Genomic DNA, 20041 nt, shown 5'->3' with positions numbered 1-20041 from the left:
TTGTAATGTAATATAAATGTGATCTGTAGGCCATCTTTGTCCCATTGCGTAATGTGAACAGCTTCCCGATGGGACAGCAAGCTGACGCGTCGTTTGGTTTGAACTGCCCTTTTTGGGGCAAGACTTGAACGGTCTTGTAGTGTGACCTAGGCTTAAATGTCTCATACCAGTATGAGTGTGCTCACTGTCGGGGCTGTGTCTGAGTTTAGCGTACATGAATGAGAGTGCCAGAGAGTGTACTGTATAAGCATAGGTTGTCATCTTGTGTGTGTGTGTGTGTGTCTACGTGCGTGTGTTTGTGTGTGATTGTGTGCTCCAGAAAAGAATACCCAGAAGCCTGTGTTTGCTTTCTAGCTGTCTGTCATTAGAGTAATAAAAGACTTGCTGTGCAGCACTGCGAGGAGTTCTTGTTCTTCTTTAAGGCTGCTCCATTCCACACAAATTGCCGGCTGCTGAGGCCTGATGGATGTTTGTGTGCCGGCCCAAAAACACAGGTTCCACTTTAAACCCCCAGCTCTGTTATCCCAGAGAGAGAGAGAGACAGAGAGACAGAGAGAGAGAGGTGGAGCTGTTGGTCTGTCTGCTACCTCTCTGTCATCCAAAAGCATTTTAATTAAACTGTGCCTCTCTATAGGCACCAGAACACACACACACACACACACACAGAGAGGTTTATACAAATACACAGGGCACTCCTCCCATTCTGTCTCTGTCTCCACCGCTGTCTGAACCACTGTCTCTCTCTGTTTGTCTCTCCTGTCACCCCCCCCCCCCCCCCCCTCTCTCTCTCTCTCTCTCTCTCTCTCTCTCTTCTCCGTGCCCCCTCTCATCACGCCTGAAGAGTGACAGGCTGTGTTTTTCGGCCGATGTTTGAGCACTACGCGATCAATGCCGGACAAAAGGAAAGGGCGGGGGGAAAAGGGTGTGTGTGTGTGCGTGTGGAGGGGAGGGGGGGGCACAATTGCTTATTGACAAAGAATTCAAAGTCTGAAAGACTGGAGGCGACAGCTTAGTGAGCGGAGAGTGAGGGGATGTGAGGAGAGCGACGGATAAACAGAGAGCGAGGAGAGAGGATTGTGTGTGAGAGAGAAAATGTGATTCATGTCCATGGTTGAGCATCGCTTTGAGATGTGTTAAGATTCATTATTTATATTTGTGTGTGTGTGTGTGCGTGTGTCTATGAGGTTAAGTTATGTTCTTATTTACTGTACATGCTTAACGGAGTGCATAGAAGTGTGATAAACTGTGGACCCCAGCCAGGTGCGACCTGTCCTGTGGGAGCAGAGAAGAGTGTGTGTGACGTGTGTTGAGTGTGTTTTTGTACTTCTGTACTGCTCAAGTTTGAGTTTTAGACCTTCAGAGTGAGGACATTTTTGCAAAATCCTTATTTCCACAGGAGCGAGTTTAGGATTAGGACTTGGATTTAGGGTCAATGTTAGAATTAAGATTAGGTTTAGTAGGGCTGTGAAATTAATCATAGATAATTGTATATCGCAATTTCATGTTTCCACAATTAATAATCATGTAATTCAACAATATTGAAGTGTTTGTTATTATTTTCAATTCCCCTGAAAGTCCCATTGTGGTGTATCAAGCGCTTCAAAAAGGTGGATCATCATCTGTCATTTGGAGACACTTTGGTTTTAAACCAGATGATGCCGTTGCTATGGCAGCAATTCGACGCACAACTAGGCTACAATTTAAGAGTGAAGAGTGAAACAACTTTGTAGATGCTGCTAGTTGAGTGAGAAAATATGCTTAGGTGCAAAATTGCAATAAAATATAAAATAATTGCTGAGACAAATAATCATGATTAATATTCAGCGTCACAATATTTAACTAAATCACAGGGATTATCATTTTTGCTATAATCGTGCAGCCCTAAGGTTTAGGTAGGGGTAACAGATAAGACTTGGCATGCAATGGTGAAGATTAAGGTTAGGGTAATGAATGCAGTCGATGGAAGGTCTTCTTAAGGTTAGAAGAACAAGGATGTATGTGCATGTGCGTGTGTGAGAAAGAGAGTGAGTGAGAGAGAGAGACTAGAGAGAGAGGGAGAGACAGATTGAGGGTGACAGGTCCACCCTGGATGGCTGTTGGGCCTTGAGCGCCTGTTGCCCTTTCTGGCTGTCCTATGGCCACAGAAGGCATCCTGGCTGGCTTCTTAGCCGGTCACACCAGTCTTCCTCCGCCCGGGCTGTGGGTTAGATCTTGGTCAGGAGATGGTATCGATGGCGAGGGTGGGGCAGGGGAAGTGCTCGCTTTCCTAAAAAAGGAGATGGTATCTTTCTAAGTAATTTCTCTTGTTCCCTGGTCCTGGAATAGCTGATCAGATTGGGCCCCGTACGTCCTGAGAACTGAACACCGCCCATTGCCTGGTTAGAAGTCTCCATGTGAGAAAGCACTCGCCTCACACTTCCTTTCCTTATGCAGTGAACGCAGAGAATGAGATTTCAGAACTGCGGCTGTGAGAGACGACCGTGTAAGGAAAGCACATTTACCCAGGAGCTGTGTGTCTGTCTGTGTGTGTGTGTGTGTTTGTGTGAGTGCATGCATATGTGTGTTTGTTCAGGGAAGACAGAGCTCAGGGCTGGACATGCCTAGACCTTATTGGCATCTCCTGACTGGAGCCAACCCTCTCAATCTCCTCCGCTCCCTTCCAGTCCTCCATTTAATGCTTATTGAATTCAGATCATTTTTGTAAGCAGAACAGAGTTTTTTGTCAGAAAGTCGGGCTCATTAAGAATTTATAAGAACCATGATTAGCCGGGAGGGAAAGTCACAGTGATGGAAAAAAATGTTGATAGTGGAAGATGTTAAAACATTGCATAAAAATGTAAGCGAGAAACATTAGGTCTGGCAAGCTCTGTGCTGTAGCCAAAGGCAGATAATACATAGCAATACATATGTTTCTGCATTAGTCATAACCCTGTATTAAGTTATGATATTAATCTTGAGGAACTACATCCTGTTCATTTTGATAGAATACATCCCTTAGTAGAGTGTACAGTTGTGCGGGTTCATTTCTGTGTCATGTGTAAGGCGAACATGATGAAGACGGTCATAGCAGCCGTGTGATCAGGTTATTCTGCCTCCTGACAGAAGGCTACCGCAGCCCTGCTGTGCACTTTTCTGCATTTTACATTGAAGATATTTAACTGACGCTCTGATCCAGTGTGACTGGGGCTCAGTATCTCGCTCAAGGACGCTTCAGCGGGATACGTGGCTGTTTATTCCCTGTGGTATTGTTACCCAATAAGATTCATCATTATAATCCACTCTACACCCAAATTCTCTACCAGAATTATTACACACATATTCTGATATCTACACTTTCAGTCAAAAGTTTGAACACATGCATTTTTCTTTATTTTTACTATTTTCCACATTTTAGAATAATAGTAAAGGTTAGGGTTAAGGTAAATCTTAAGAATTACAACAAGTACTTGTGTCAAAATCTCATCTTTTTGCGATATACAGTATCTGTGAGAGGCCAGCAGTATCAGCAGTATTAGCCAGTAATAATGATGCATCAGTACATCGCTTGGGGACTAGTGGCCATTGTTAGAATGGGAAGGGGTTGGAAACACCGTGTGCCTTCTGCCTGGAGAATCTCTCAGCCACATTGCCAGGAGGGATGTGTCACATAGAAAATGTCAGGGGATAATGTGTGATCACCAGGACCTGTCAGTGGAAGGTCAGCGGCCCTCCTCCCCTGCTGAGAGGCGTGGACTCTTCCAGAGAGACCCGGGCAGGAGACCCGGCTTGACCACACCACTGTCAACACGGGGGAGGCGAAATGTCACAGCCTCCCTCCACTTACAGTACAAACTGTCAGCACCTTAAATGTCGAACCCTGGAATACACTAACAGGGTTACGTTGACACTTACAGTCAGTGCTTAATTTGTGGTTTTGGACTACCTGCATTCCGGTACTTATTTGCGTGGACCAGGCACCTCTGGTGGCATGAAAGTTTGTTTTTTTTGTCTGCCATGTAATAATCCCAGTAGTTAACTCTTCCCTTCCCCTACATTGCAAAAACCAAATTGGCTCATTTCCATATGAAGACAGGTGATTACCCTATTAGAAAGTAGTAACAAGTGCATAGTAATCACATCACATGAGTGAGCTATTCTGCAGAGTGTGTTGTAGTAAACTTCAGATATCGTCATGGCTAAAAGACAGTTGAATTTACTGTCCATATGTTCGCTGTGTGGAGTATTTTTGGAAAATTAGACAAGGTAAGCATGTTTTTTTTTTTAATAAACGTGTTACAGTTCTCTGCTGGGACAATAACATCTAAATTCATATTTGCATAGATGAAAACAGAAATTATTTGGAGTGCGGACCTATAAGTCCCACAGTTAAATATGTGGGACATTGCGCATGTTATGTTGAGTGTCCAGAAATAGTTGGTAATATAATTGGTTGACGTGAAGGGCTGTAAGCCCCACATCAATGTGGGCATTTCAAAACCAGCGCGGTCCAGCTGAGTGTGCACATTTAGGCCGACTTCTAGCTGCATGGCATGACCATGACACGTTTTATTGCTGTCATTTCATTATTCGTTGACATTGTTTCCTACGTTTAAAATAGATATCCTGTGAAAGTATTTGTGTTGAATATTGATGCGTAACTACTCGAGCCAGAATTTGTCTAGTAAATGGTTGAAGCCATTGCAGTTTCCTTGATGTGTTTATGTATGATTAGGATATCTCACAGCCAAGTATGCGGGCATTTTTATGTTGTGCACAGTGCAGTTAGCCTATATCTTTAGTCCACTACTTGAAGGGCAGGTTTGTAAAAACCCATCGGTTTGGACAAAATGAGCATTACGTAGTCTATACAATAATCAAATATTGTTATAGGTAGTATCCCCAGTAGTCGGAGCTCTAAGGTCATATAGTCATTTAGTAATGTTTAGGCTGTTGGTCTACAGTAAGCTACATGGCTGTACTGAGCACCACCGTGCCTCCAATGCGCTTGTTGTCTTGATATGTTCCGGAACCTTTTCCCTCCACACCGACTCCCGGGAACACCGACCACTTGGTGTTCCGGGACCTCATCATTTACAAATTAAGCACTGCTTACAGTCAAACGGCACTGACACAAATTTGCTCCCACAAGCCCTCCAGCTGGCTTGACACACACGTGACAAACTGTCATGCACACAACCTGCCTCCAGGTATCAGATATCCTGTTGATGCCCGAGGGAGAGATTTGTCTTTTTTGCTCGGGAGGTCAGAGCGCAGGGTCAGACCACAGAACATGCTGATAGGGGACTCAATGCTTTGCTCAAGTCCACTTCAGCAGTCTTCCTAGTCACTTCCATGCATCTGACCGTGTGTGTCCCGCTCTGTGTGTGTTTTCAGAGAGCAGCGACTACAGCGAGGCCGAGGTTCTCCCCGACTCGTTTCCCTCGGCGCCCGCAGAACCTCTGCCGGAGTTCCAGCTGGAGCCGGAGGACGCTTTTATTGTGAAGAACCGGCCGGTCCAGCTGCGCTGCCGGGCCGCACCCGCCACCCAGATCTACTTCAAGTGTAACGGAGAATGGGTCAATCAGAACGACCATGTCACCAGAGAGAGCCTGGACCAGATCACAGGTACTAATTACACACAATCTCCATTCACACAGACGTAAATAAAGCTACACACTCACACAGAGTAATGTCACTTTGGGTCTCAGAGGCATAAACATCATACTCAATTACAAACATCATATTCAGCTACATAATCCATTAGCTCCTATAAGATTTTATGGGCACGTTAACTGCATTTGGCCTTCAGCCAATGCATTATTTGTGTGGACTGGGAAAAATATGCCCCTCTCTCTCTCTTTCGCTCTCTCTCTCCCTCTTTCTCTCCCTCTCTCTCTCTCTCTCTCTCTCCCTCCACAGGTCTGGTGGTGAGGGAGGTGGACATCTCGGTGTCGAGGACCCAGGTGGAGGAGCTGTTTGGGCTGGAGGACTACTGGTGCCAGTGTGTGGCCTGGAGCTCGGCTGGCACCACCAAGAGCAGCCGCGCCTACGTTCGCATCGCATGTCAGTACCACCGCTGTGTGTGTGTGTGTGTGTGTGTGTCAGAGAGAGAGAGAGGGAGGGAGGAAGAGAGACAGGAGGAGGGCAAATATTTCTGACTATCTGCTTGTCATATGTGTCAACTTAAGTATATATGCAAATAAATTTGCTGTAGCACTCCATCTTAGTCCCCCGTGGTAATGTGGGGTGTAGTGTGATTGACACTGTGCATGTTTATGAGGGTATGAGGCAGAAAAATACGACAGAGTGACAGAGGCTTTTTGGGGCTTTGCCTGGTTTCTGTGTGTATATGTGTGTGTGTGTGCGTGTGCGTGCCGGCATGTGCCTGTGTGCTTGCGTGACAGCCGACCTCATTGAGATAAACAGGGTGTCACTCTCCGGTCGCGGCGCAGCTGTCACTAACCGCTGAATGAATCTGTGTCGCCCCCTGTAGACCTGAGGAAGAACTTTGAGCAGGAGCCGCTGGGGCGGGAGGTGCGACTGGAGCAGGAGGTGCTGCTGCAGTGCCGCCCCCCGGAGGGCATGCCCCCCGCCGAGGTACGCCTTCACCCTCCTCCTCATCCTCACTCGCACCCAACACTTTCATTCACTTTCATCCTTTCATCACTATTGGGGGTTCCACTTGTGTCAGTCATGCTTGATGCGGGTGATTGGTAATGTAATCATCATCAACAGTGGGTTTATTGCTTTCATAAAACAGCAGTGATATGCCATGCCAAGAAAGAACACAAATGTTATTTTTGAGTAAATGATTAAATGTTAATCTTTTACCAAGCAGTATAGTTCTTTAACATTGGCTACACAACGTGGTTGCTAGGCGACATATAAGTAATGATACTAGTAGTAATTTTCAGTTTGAATAAGTGCTATGCGATCACAAACAGGCTTTTAATGTGTCTCTCAGCCAATCAGAATCAAGAACTATCCGTTTTATAATGAATATTAATTGTATTGTTTGAGGCCGTTCACTTTGATATCACGCCTCTGAGCGAGGAGGAAGAGCAAACGAGTACGAACCAGAAAGCGAGAGAAAGGGATTTTGACTGAAAGAAGTTAGATGTTTGTATTTTTCCTGAGCAAACTTAAATTATTCATCAAATATTGACAGTGTTTGATCAATGTAAGACCTTGCATTGAAGCGTGATGCAATGGCTTAATGCCCCACAGCTTTACAGTGTTTACTGAAGGGGTCTGTGCATGGTGTGCAGCCACATGTTTATGCATACACACCTGCCCATTTGTATAATGATTATGTGAAGAGCTCTACTCCAATAAAATTAACAGAAATTCATTATTCAGTATCTCTGTGGCACAGAGGATTCAGTGTGTAAAAGTCTTTTCAGCTAAGGAAGGAAACTCTTCACATTCATTTGTTGTGTGTGTGTGTGTGTGTTGTGTGTGTGTGTGTGTGTGTGTGTGTGTGTGTGTGTGTGTGAAACAGAGATGAAAAATAGGTTGGCCCATGGGACTGAATGTAGGCATCTGAAAAGGCTGCTTTTCTCTCTCCCTCTCTCCCTCTCTTTAAACAAAAGTGGGGTCGGACACCGCTAACTACACCTGTGTGGCTCGCAACGTGGTGGCCAAGAGACGCAGCAGCACAGCTACTCTCATCGTCTATGGTAACACACACACACACACACACACACACACACACACATGCTCTCTCGTTTTCACTCACATGCTCGTATGCACATATGAAGATGAACCCAATATCCCTGTCAGTCATGACAGATGTTTCCTGTGATACAAAAATATGAGATGCATGTAGGCGTAAAGGAACACACCAGGTTTGAGGGAGACTGGTAGATCATTCGGTCTGGTGCTCCATGCTAGATCTTTAGCATATGTTCAGTGATAGTAGGCAATTAGCATTTTCTCAGTGAGAAAATGACTTGTAGCAGCTCTAAAGCTAAATGGTAGGTAATAATCTTAAATTATATATGGATAGATTGGTAAAATTTACACTAAGTATGATACAAAAATAACATACTGTGTTAAACTACCAGGGACTACTTTCCTTATTTACAGGAAGAAGAAAGAACATGGTGGGTGATGGGAGACTGTGTACAACTAAAAATCATTGTGCAGTGGACGAATACGCGTTTGCTCAACTGAAATAATTCCATAAATAAACCTGGCTATATCAGCTATATTGAATGAATGATATTTCATTTTTAAAATGTATGAATCTACAGGCCATAAAATAAAAACCACTCACAACTGTTTATTACTAAAAGGTAAGTCTTCGTGTTAGTGTTAGTGTTAGCCAACAGTCTACCAGGGACACATGGATGATTTTTTACTCTCTCTGTCTCTCTGCCAGTGAGCGGAGGTTGGTCTTCTTGGACTGAATGGTCGGAGTGTAACGCTCGGTGTGGGCGGGGCTGGCAGCGACGGACGCGCAGCTGCACCAATCCTGCGCCTCTCAACGGAGGAGCCTTCTGTGAGGGCCCGCCCTTCCAGAGAGTCACCTGCACCACACTGTGTCCAGGTGAGCATGACATACGTGTCTGTATTATTCACCACAACTACAGGAGAAGTGACCAGGACTGGGGCAAAAAGCTATTGATTTGCAGCGTTTGTTGTAAGCTACTTTGAGCCCCAGATGGGTTCACCGCATCACGATGATTCATGTATTATCAGAGAAGTTGTCAACAACAGAGAAGGATACAAAATTTACCAGGGTCATGGAATTTCTGGAATATTATGGAATGTTGAGAGGTGTATCCCACACAAGGAAAGTCAGGAGAAGTCATGAAATATCAGGAAATTTTGCAATTTTGCACTTTACAGGAATATATCAGAACGAATGTTAAAACTTTCTTTGCATTTCTTTGCATCAGATGGTGATTGTCAGCTGTTTTTCTCCGCAGCCAGCTCAGCTGTAGCGGAAACCAGACTGTTTACCCCTTTAGAACTTTTCTGAGCTGAAAAACAACTTTAACAAAATGGGAAGGAATGACATTTTTAGGTCATGGAAGTGCTCCAATTTAGTTATGGAAAGTCATGGAAAAGTCATTTACATCAAGGCCGTGGTGTCAACCTTGATATACGTTCAGACACGTTCTGGCACTCCTTGCTTTGTCCTGTGTGTCAGACACCACCCTGACTCCACAGTAGTATAAAACAAACCAGATTTGCAAATACAGTACTATTTGACTCAGATCTGGAAATGATGCACTTCAAACCATCACACATGGATCATGCTGTTTTATACCTTTATGCTCAAGTGTCCTTCACCTGGAGTGATGGAAGTAGTTCACTGTTGGTTAGCTCTGAAATCTTTTCTCTTTGACTCATATCTCTGCCAGTGGATGGAGGCTGGACAGAATGGGCAAAGTGGTCAGCCTGTGGGACAGAGTGCACCCATTGGCGCAGCCGGGAGTGCCAGGCCCCCCCACCCAGGAACGGAGGCAGGCACTGCAGTGGCAGCATGATGGAGAGCAAGAACTGCACTGAGGGCCTGTGCGCACGCAGTAAGTCACCTGATCAGTCTATTACAACTGGGGTGCTTGTTAAATTTGGAGGTAGAGTTATAGCTTATGTCTATAGGTTATGTCTGCTGATCCATGTGCACATACCTAAATCTTCAGTCGATCCTATAACAGATATCTGTTGGTTCAGATGTGACGATAGTGATGGGGGTCAGTTCCATAACAAGATATTTCTTGGTTCAGTTGGCTGTTGAATTGATAATAAGAAGTCTGACGGGCAGTAATTTCCTTGCTCAGAGTTCAGAGCTGTATAATATAAAAGCATATTGCGTTTCAGTGCTATCTAGTCTAGTATGGTATTCTCAAGGTATTTGGCCATTGTAAAGGCATAGTGAGGGCGTGGATGACAGGGAGAGAGAGAGCTGAGAGGGAAACAAGCAAATCTCAGACAGATGTTTTGTGGGGGGAAATGTCGGTCCACAAAGTGAGAAGACAAGTGCTCCATATCTAAAAAGCACAGATGGGGAGAGAAAGAGAGAGAGAAAGGGAGAGAGAGAGAGAGAGAGAGAGTAAGTACGGGGTAACGGAGGGCATGGAGTGGGAAGCATGCATGACACGACCAAGTCGAGAAATTAGCGGAGGGAAGAGCATATGAGAGTGAGTCAGACTCACACTGACACCCAATGTGCAGCCCGTGATGAGCTGGGAGGAATCCAGCTGACAGCGCATTAGAATCTCAGAGACACACGTCCACACACAGGCACTGAGACACACACCAATACACACTAAACACACACACAAACAGGCACCGAGACACACGAGCACACAGACGAATCTCACAAATGCACGTGCGAAGGGAGATCAAATGTACACTCCGAGCCTCAACTATATGAGACGCACTCTCCAGTCCTGACATAAACAGGCTTCCATGGTGCAGCCGCAGCAGACGAATACACTGTCTGATCCGGCTGTACAGAGCGCAGCGTTCTCCAGGGGTCTGCAGGAAAACATGCACTCAAGTGGGTCTGGTAGTGGGAGAAAAGAGTGCTTTTAAGGAGAAGATGGGAGATACTGTGTTGTAGAGAATCTGTAAATGTGTAACTTCGTAAGCTACTGCCAAAATAAAGGAACCACCACCATGAAGTGGCATTATAAAGGCAATAACTAAAGCAAAAAAAAACAAATGAAAAACAACCCTCCTGCCTCTCTAAGGCTCTTATTTCTGTTATTTCTTTTTTTCCTCTTTATATGATTATTCTACGGTCACAGGAATATTGTCAGGCCCGTTTCACTCCTTACTATTGCCTTTAGATGATCTAAGAATTGAAGCCTATTCAGCGGTTGCACTCATTGCTAGTCCCTTTGGATAAGAGCATCAGCTAAATGCCCAAAACATAAATGGAAATTGCTTTGGGCCACTGCAAGCCGCCGCCTTCGCTGCAGCCTGGCACAGATCCTCTTAGTGTTTTCTAAATGCTACTGGAAGGATGTGAGATCATTTGGGGTTTTGGTGTTGTTGGGGAGGAAACCCTGTCTCAGGCTGTGCCTCGGGATCTGATCTACAGTATGTGTTAATTTGGTTTGAGATCTGGTAACTGAGACAGTCTAGACACGTGGTTTACATGTTCATCAAACCACATCAACCGCATTGTTGCCCTGGAAAAGGCAGTTCCCATCAGGAAAGAGATGCTTTTCTGTAGGATGAAGGTGATCGCATAACTATGTAAATATGAGCACTTACCTTGCCCTCAAACGGGTAGAGAGATCTTAGCAATGCTGCCAAAATGGGTTCAGTCTGCAGTGTCTCCCTCATTTACTCAGGTCACAATGAAATCGCCACACAAAGCCTGAGCCATTGTTCATTTTCCAAATTATCTTCACCTCTGCCACTCTCATCCAAACACTCATAATCTCTTCCACAGTCATTTCTAATAGGCTTTTATTCTCATTCTTCCATATTATCTGAACAATTATGCAGAGCTTACACATTCATTCTGTGATGCTGCCCATTCTCTTACACAGTTGTAGAAAAGGATGTAATTATTTTTTTTAGGCATACAGTATGCTTACTTGCTATTTTTTACATTTATGTTGCTATTTACGTATTGATGGGCTATTTGTTGTTTATTTTCCAATCTCTTCTCTGCATTATTTTACGGCAACATTCATTTGCATAACTACTACTCCATCCATTTTTATGTTGTTGTTTTTTTCTTTTCTTCTTCTCTTGTTTTTCTCCTGTTCAAACAGATAAAAAGATTTCTATTGAACATGCAAGCCATCGTAAGTTCACCTTCTCATGACTTCACTCTTTCACTGTTCACTGTTCCCACACTTCGTATTGCTTGTCTGTGTGTGTGTGTGTGTGTGTGTGTGTGTGTGTGTGTGTATGTGTGTGTATGTGTGTGTGTGTGTGTGTTTGTCTCTGTGTGCACACGCAGTTTAGGAGTCATAGCATCTGTGTTGGCGCATGGGCCTGATTGCGTGCAGCGTTCTGTGTTGAGCCTGTCTATTCCACACTTTCATGTCATCTCTGATCAAATTCAGTGAAGGCACACCTCACCTTCTTGTCCTCCCTGGTTATGAGTGTTGTCCCATCTTGTCCAGCACGTTGACTAAGTGTAGCATAAGTTCCTGAGCTGGCTTCATGTTGGCTCATCGCGTCATTTACATAACAGAGTGCAGCTCCTCTAGATGAATATCAAAAAAAGGAGATACAACTGAACAGAATATTCATGTAAATGTAGTCAAAAAACGGTTCATCTGGCCCTAACCCAACATGGTAGAAGGAAAAATCTGCAAGTCCTGTTAATGGAGGGAAATTGTTGAATATATCCCTTCACATGCCTTATTGCTGACACTGTTGGCATGGCACTAAGGCTTGTTGGGGGAAACAGTTGATTTCTATCTGACTTTAAGTGATCAGTGATATAGTTTAGATCTGAAGTGATGGTAATTCCTCTAGCTGAATGTGACATGGGCTCAGGGGAGAGCGGCCACGGTAATGCACCTAATTCGCCATTGTTCCGTTTCTGGTAATAAGTGCGGACGGCTGTCGGATTCGGTTCCGTCGCGCCACGTGAGCGTGGGAGCTCTCCTCCGCCAGCCAGCCCGTCCGCCTCCGGCTCTCCTCTCCTCCTCTCCTCCTCTGCTCCGCCCTTTCTTCTTACACTCGCTTGTGCTTTTGGTCGTCTCCCCACCAACTTCCTTTCTCTCGCTCTCTTCATATGGGACCTTACCTCGAGCACCACTATCCTTATCTCCTCTCTCCTTATCGTTCCTCTGCTCTCTCAACAAATCACAACCTTATCTAACTCCTCCTCATCCCTTTTGCCTAGTCGCCTCTCCTTTATCTAGAGCTCTGTCCTTATTAAGACTGGCTTTCTCCTCCTCTGTTTCTCCACCCTTGCTCCTCTCTTTCTCCCGCCAGCCTCACTCCTCGTCTTCTCCTCTCCTCTCCTCTGCTGTGGTGTGACTGGCTCATGTGCCTGAGTTGGGTCTGGCTTTGTGCTAGTGTTGGGGATTCAGGGCTAAGCAAGCAGTGGTGGGCCTGCTGGCCAGTCACAACTGATCACCCAGCAGCAGAAAAGAGAGGGAGAAGAACAGGGAGCAGGTGAGGTTAAGGCCGATTCACCCATCCACCCATCCTCCCACTACCCCGACCCGCCTGCTGGTGCAGCCAATTGCTCCCCCTGCAGGTTAGGAGGAGAAGCTAGTTAATGTTGTTTTCCACATCTCCCCCTTTTCACCAAAAAGGATGGAGCTTTCATTCTATTGCGGGGCTAGAATAAAATCAATAGACTTTTATATCAAGAGACTCAAAACACTTGTCCCATAACTCAGTGGGTAGAGCGTGAAACGACATAAAATGATATATATGTTCAAGATTGCCAGTAACAAATTGAAAGCGACTCTCTGCTCCAACTTTCGTGTAGCACACTGGAGGGTGTCTTGTAAATTGCGTTTTCTACCTTCTTGTGTTTCCCTTGGATTTGTGTGTGTGTATGTGTGTGTGTGTGTCTTTCTTTCTATGTGTCTTCATGGTGCCTTGACCCTCTGCCTTCCCGCCCTTCTTGCAGCTCTGACCCCAGGTATGGGTGTAGCAGTGTATGCCGGCCTGGTGGGGGCCCTGCTGCTGTGTGTGATACTGGCGCTGTGTGTGGGCGTGCTAGCGTATCGCCGCAGATGCCGCCATCTCCATGGAGACATCACCGATTCCTCGTCCGCACTCACCGCCGCCTTCCACCCTGGCAACTACAAGCCCCCCAGACAGGGTGAGTTTACACACACACATACACAAACAATTTCTCTGTTTATAGCTTTTATCTATCAGTTTAGGTTCATTTTGATTAACAATCTTCTTTTTTCTCATCCTCATGGAAACAAGTCTTCACAATTCATTTCATCAATCATTGTCACATTTCTATTTATATCATCTCATAAAGGACTCCTCTCTATACTATTATCTCCCTTACTCCGTTCTCTACTGCATTACATTTTTTATATCTTAAGGCATTTGTCATGGTATCCCTTCTCTTATTCTTGGCATCAAATATTAATTAGCGACATTAATCCATTTCACTCTCATCACTCTTAGCACTCTTAGCCCTGCCTGCATCATTTATAGCGATAACTAACACATAGCTCCTCTCCCTCTCCCTCTCCCTCTCCCTCTGTGCACAGATAACCCTCACCTTCTGCACCCTTCAGCTCCTCCGGATCTGACGGCCACGGCGGGGACTTTCCGTGGGCCCCTCTTCTCCCTGCAGCAGGGGGTCAACGACAGCCCCCACAAAATCCCCATGACCACCTCACCCCTGCTGGACCCCCTGCCCAGCCTGAAAATCAAAGTGTACAACTCCTCTACTCTCTCCTCGCTGGAGCTGCCCGCCGACGGGGGCTCGGCCGACGGGGAGATCCTCAGCCTGAAGTCGGTGGGCACCGTGGGGAGAGAGCGAGACTACCACAGCCACACCCTGTGCAGAGAGCCGGGCCAGAGCACCAGCGCCACCCTGGGCAACCTGGGAGGACGGCTCACCATCCCCAACACAGGTAACGACATCTTCTCCCGCACAAATGTCACTGACATCCGCGTGCTCGCGTTGCGAACCGCTTACACATTTAATGAACCAGTTGCACTCGTGGATAAGAAGAGACACGTGCTCCTTTTCTTGTAGGTGTGAGTCTGCTGGTTCCGCCTGGCACCATCCCCCAGGGGAAGTTCTATGAGATGTACCTCATTATCAACAAGTGGGAAAAAACGACGTGAGTGCTGTCTGCGTCTCTCTTCTCTTGTGCCTCTGTTACACTCATCTCCTTTGCAACCACTAGGCAGAATAGACCCCATGCTCACCTCAATCAGGATTTTTTGCCGTGCAAGGCTCGCCTACTGTGAATCCATCACTTGAAATTTACTTGAAAGCTCTGCCACTTTTTTTCCAAGGATAAAAACTTGAGCAACTTTTGTACCAAAAGTGGAGTTGATTAATTTTTTGACATTCACATATTACACCATTCTTGAAAGTCTGATATTCAGTGAATCACTTTGCCTTAGTAACATCAATCCCAGTGTTGCAAACCATGCCATGGGGACGGTGATGCTGTTTTGTACATGAAGTGTGATGTTTTTGCAACTGTTCAAACAGCCGGTGTTCTCCCTGTGCGTGCGCCTTTTCCAGGCTACCCTCTGAGGGCAGTCAGACAGTGCTGAGTCCTGTGGTGAGCTGTGGTCCGTCCGGTATGCTGCTGAATCGACCCGTAGTCCTCACTCTGCCCCACTGCGCCCAGCTGGATACACCCACACCCGACTGGACCCTCACGCTCAAGACACAGACCCACCAGGGAGCGTGGGAGGTGAGACACCGTCGAGATGAGTGTCAGGCAATGAGCACCTGCTGGCTGCTGCAGGGTTGCTGAATCCTGCTTTGCTCTATTCTTCTCTTGGTGCAGGAGGTCCTGACGGTGGGAGAAGAGACTTTATCGTCTCCCTGCTACCTGCAGCTGGAGGAGGAGAGCTGCCACGTTCTCATGGAGCAGCTGGGAACCTACGGCCTGGTGGGCCAGTCCTGCCCTCCACAGCCGGCCTGCAAGCGCCTGCAGCTGGCCCTGTTTGCCCCCCGCGCCCCCTGCCTCTCCCTCGACTACAGCCTCCGCATCTACTGCATCCACGACACCCCCCATGCACTCAAGGTGTGTTGGTCAGTCTCTTTGTCTAGCACACACTAGTCTTCCTCATCTAGCAGTCTGCATCTTTCTCTGCATGCTTCATCCATCAGTCTTTCCTTCTGTTTGTCTTTCTTCTTTTTTTTAAATTATCTAGCTGTCAGTCAGTCTGGCAACCAGACTCTCAGTGTGAATAATAATAACAAATGCAATAATAAACTTAAAACTGCACTAGGCTTTAAAAATACACCCGTCTTATCTGCCTAAATCACAAAGTGCGTCTACAATAGAGAAGAGCATCCTGTTCCCACTAAATTGAGCCCCAGTAGACTCAACCCTATTTGCGCAAATAAAATTCTGGTGTTGGATACGGACACTTCCCCTCACACAGGCAGCAAGGAATCAAAACTTAAGAGAAAAATACAAATTGTCTCCTAAACAGCAGCAAGCGAGCGCTCCGTCCAAAGAAATCTGGACTCAGCAACGTTAGATCTTTCGCCTCTCTCGTCCCTTTGGTATAAAGCAACCACAGATCAGCCGGGTTGGTAAACATGAGCGCGTTGTGTGCAGTTTACTGGCATCACATTACATGATTTCTGGATATTGAACTCTAAACAGTTAGCTCTCACAGTTAGCTACCAACCTGCAAAGTTGGTGCTGCTGGTGCCGCTCTAATTTAGGAAACACTTTTCGAGCCTTGTTTCAAAATGCTGTACAAATGAAAAATCAATAATAAAGTCGATAAGAAAAATAAACTAACAGAGCAATAAAGATAAATGTCAGCGCCAGACATGAATTAAAACAAGGTTACATTAGAATAAAATAGAATAAAAGCTGTCTGTCTGTGTTCTCTGTGTCTCTCTGCAGGAGGTGTTGGACTTGGAGAGGAGTCTAGGTGGAGTGTTGCTGGAGGACCCCAAGCCCCTGCTCTTCAAAGACAGCTACCACAACCTGCGCCTGTCCATCCACGACATTCCCCACACTCACTGGAGAAGCAAACTCTTGGCCAAGTACCAGGTGAGATACTCAAAATGCCACAGATATTATTAACTAGCCTGGATTGTAGCCTGTAGATACAGTGTTTTTAGATGCATAACATAAAGGTGTTTCTGAATGCAATCTGACTCTCCATTTATAGAAGAGAGCATTCTGGCGCCATTGGAACGTAGCGCAAATTATCAGCGGGATGTATGAATGATGCAGAAAAGTGAAAAGTATTAATAAATTATTGTCAGTCATACGTTTAAACTAATAATCCCACCTACAAGCATGCAAATACAGTATAAGGGCTGCGGCAAGTTGTGACTTGACTTCACTGTTTTTATCAAGTACAGCCGGTCAGTTTGATACTATTCACTACCGTTATAAACACGAGACTTCTCTGCTGCATTTCTTGGCCACAGCACCCACATTGCAGTCTGAACTCCCTCTGAATAAACAAACAGGAATTCTGATAGTGGTCAAAATTTATGAACAGTCCAGTGTAGTGAGAGTCGGAGTGTGCTGTGCTCACACCTAATATCAGCGTAAAATGCATTGCACTCTCCTGGAATGGAAAGTGTGTCCTAGATCCTTCTCCACTGTGCTACTTAGGACCCAACCGCTTCCACCACAGTGTGTAGCCCCCTTTTTCCCGGCTTTCCTTTTACCATTTGTCTTTGTGTGACAGGAGATCCCATTCTATCACATCTGGAGCGGCAGCCAGAGACCCCTGCACTGCACCTTCAGCCTGGAGAGAGGCAGCCTGGCCGTGTCGCAGCTCACCTGCAAGATCTGCGTACGGCAGGTGGAGGGGGAGGGGCAGATATTCCAGCTGCACACAGACATCCAGGAGGTAACGGTGACAATGGAAATAAGGCTCAGGGGATTGGACTACTCATGGAGACATAGGGGTGATTTAATACTGCATCGCTGTGGGCTGGTTTTTTTTGTCATCTTTGTCTTAATGCTTCTCTTGTTCTCTGTCTGTCCAGACCCTCCCGCCGCACTCGCCCATCCCCTCAGGGGGCCCCTGCCTGCCCTCCTCCCAAGTGGGACCCTATGCCTTTCGCTTGCCTGCCTCCATCCGCCAGAAGATCTGCACCAGTCTGGATGCACCCAGCGCTCGCGGTTGTGACTGGAGACTACTGGCACACAGTCTGGGCTTTGACAGGTTAGAGATCTCCCTGCCTCTTTTGTGTATATTATATTTGTGATGTAGCCATGTTTGTGATCCATAATGGTGAGCTTCTGTATTTCTGCCCCTTTCTGTTGACAACTTGCCTCACCTTTCTTTCCCCACAGGTACTTGAACTACTTTGCAACAAAGCCCAGCCCCACAGGTGTTCTACTGGACTTATGGGAAGCTTGTCACCAAGGTGACGCGGACCTGGTCTCTCTGGCAACCGCGCTGGAAGAGATGGGCAAAAGCGAGGTGTTGGTTGTCATGACAACAGATGGAGATTGCTGATTGGTCAAGGAACAAGAGAGCAAGCGAGATTTTCTTTTCTTTTTGCCACCATGATGAAAATATGAATACCTGCCTATGAATATGCACACTCCGGCACAAGTCATAAGCCTACAGAGCATTTCGGTTCCTCCACATGTTATTACCTCTGCCTCATCTCCCTCTCACTGGCCCCCGATCAGCCATTGTAGCTGCATATCCGCCAAAAACCCATTCCCATACCAGCCATCCTATAATAACTGCTCACCTGATTCAGCTGGAGTCCTCCATTCAAAGCAATGTTGCACCTCCACAGAGGGTGAAAATAATTTGAAGGTACGAAGGTGTAAAATAGGTGTAAATTCATCTGTCAGTGTGGTGTTAATTGTGTTCTTTAAAAATTGAAAATGAGCATATTCTTGTATATAAATACCACTGCTTCGGGACACAGAAAAAAAAAATACAAGTATTCAGTAGGGCAAAGCACGCACATTAACACACACACACACACACACACACACACAGGTACACGCACAAATAAACAAACACTCCCTCAGTAATACCCATTCTTCAGTACCAGCATGAAAGTGCATGATTAAACACCATCTCACCTCATGGCAGGGGCTTTTGTTTTCTAGCACCATGCATCACGTCTCTTAAGTCTCCATTGTCATGCTGTGTGTGCAGTGAGTGGCAGGCAGCAGCAACCTGTCTCCGACCTCCTCAGGCTACAGACGCATGGACAAACCGGTCATTAATCCCCTCGGACTGAGACGGACCAGGATTCCTCGTCTTTTGACCGACGACGGATCGCATCAGGAGCGAACCCTCGCGTTTCGAGGGCTTGAGCATATTGCTTTGGAGCCGGGGGAGGGGGGAAAGCTGCCTTTCTTTTGCGGTAGGAGGGTGGACTTCGGGAATTTCGTTTCAGGATTGGCGGATAACTAGACCGACCGACTCTTTTTATTGTACCAACGAATGCCTCAAAGCCTTGGCATATCATTCCGACTCACAGGGGTGTTGTCTTTCATCTCTCCTCGCGTCCCTCTATCTCTCCGCCGCACTCCTCCGATCTGTCAAGAATAAACTGCAGGAGAGCTTTCTGGTCATCCCTTAAAAGTTTCCTTTGGGGAACGCTCTTTAAGTTATTATCCATATTTGTGGATTGTTCTTTATTTTTTTTTCACTGTCATTGCTGTTATGATCATATAGAACCTGTTTTCTCATTTGTGCTTGATTAGGCGACTGAGCTGCTGTGTATTATTCTTGATTATAGTAGAGCAGGCCAAATTGGAGAGTTAGACGCACAGTGGATGTCTCAGTTGTGAGTGACAAAACCATGCTTATTTGTTATTTTCAATATTGTGTATCTATTCAAAATGTAAAATATAATCTGTAAAACAAGATTAGAGGTGGTAAAATGTCCAGGTGAATATACTGTAAGCTATATTTCATAGGCATTTTGCTTCGCTGTAATTGAGGGCAGTTTCTGCTGTTGTTGAGAGATGAATTTTGCTGAATAGATTAGCCTTGCCTTGTATCAACTAGGCAGCAAGGGACCATAAACCTTACCTCAAAACTAATTGCATTATGTTTCAATCTATTCTCTATCTACCACTTATCTGTCTATTTGTCCATATCTCTATCCATCTCCCTGTAACTCATTATTTCTCCCCTCCCTCTATTTGATAACAGATTGTTTACCTTTTTACTAAACCGCCTGCTTTGTGGTCAGGGTCCTCAAGCTATTTGCATTGTCAATATTGTTACGTCAGTTATTGTTAGACAGACTGAAATTCAAATGCTGTCATCTGTAATGTTGTCATTACTTAATATTTCTATGTGTTGTTAAGTCTTTTATCTCCCTTGAAGCAAAAAAAGTGTTCAAATCTTTGAAACCACCAAACCAAAACACAGGCAGTATCCCTCCTCTTCAGCAGTGAGTCATGTCACTGTTTAGTGTGAATGAACTAAAAACATA

General features: G+C 45.7%; 1 protein-coding gene across 1 annotated transcript in view; it reads left to right on the top strand.

Moving 5' to 3' along the window:
• The window catches only part of unc5b (unc-5 netrin receptor B), a 21607-nt gene extending 2632 nt beyond the window's left edge, over positions 1-18975 (top strand). The window contains exons 2-17 of the mRNA XM_071522928.1: positions 5374-5604; positions 5899-6042; positions 6473-6647; positions 7567-7658; positions 8363-8530; positions 9351-9515; positions 11724-11756; positions 13553-13747; positions 14157-14525; positions 14651-14738; positions 15152-15326; positions 15423-15662; positions 16503-16652; positions 17305-17469; positions 17609-17787; positions 17919-18975. Coding sequence (XP_071379029.1) covers positions 5374-5604; positions 5899-6042; positions 6473-6647; positions 7567-7658; positions 8363-8530; positions 9351-9515; positions 11724-11756; positions 13553-13747; positions 14157-14525; positions 14651-14738; positions 15152-15326; positions 15423-15662; positions 16503-16652; positions 17305-17469; positions 17609-17787; positions 17919-18084 — 2735 coding nt within the window. The 3' untranslated portion in view covers positions 18085-18975. The remainder of the gene's footprint in view (positions 1-5373; positions 5605-5898; positions 6043-6472; positions 6648-7566; positions 7659-8362; positions 8531-9350; positions 9516-11723; positions 11757-13552; positions 13748-14156; positions 14526-14650; positions 14739-15151; positions 15327-15422; positions 15663-16502; positions 16653-17304; positions 17470-17608; positions 17788-17918) is intronic.
• The last annotated feature ends 1066 nt before the right edge of the window (positions 18976-20041 follow it).

Source organism: Centroberyx affinis, unplaced genomic scaffold (genome assembly GCF_046629955.1).
Source record: "Centroberyx affinis isolate AG114_WGS23_722 - 3 ecotype Tasmania unplaced genomic scaffold, CSIRO-AGI_Caff_v1 ptg001046l_1, whole genome shotgun sequence".
NCBI lineage: Eukaryota > Metazoa > Chordata > Actinopteri > Beryciformes > Berycidae > Centroberyx > Centroberyx affinis.
The sequence above is the reverse complement of the archived record's forward strand: the minus strand, read 5'-3'. Positions and strand labels throughout refer to the sequence as shown.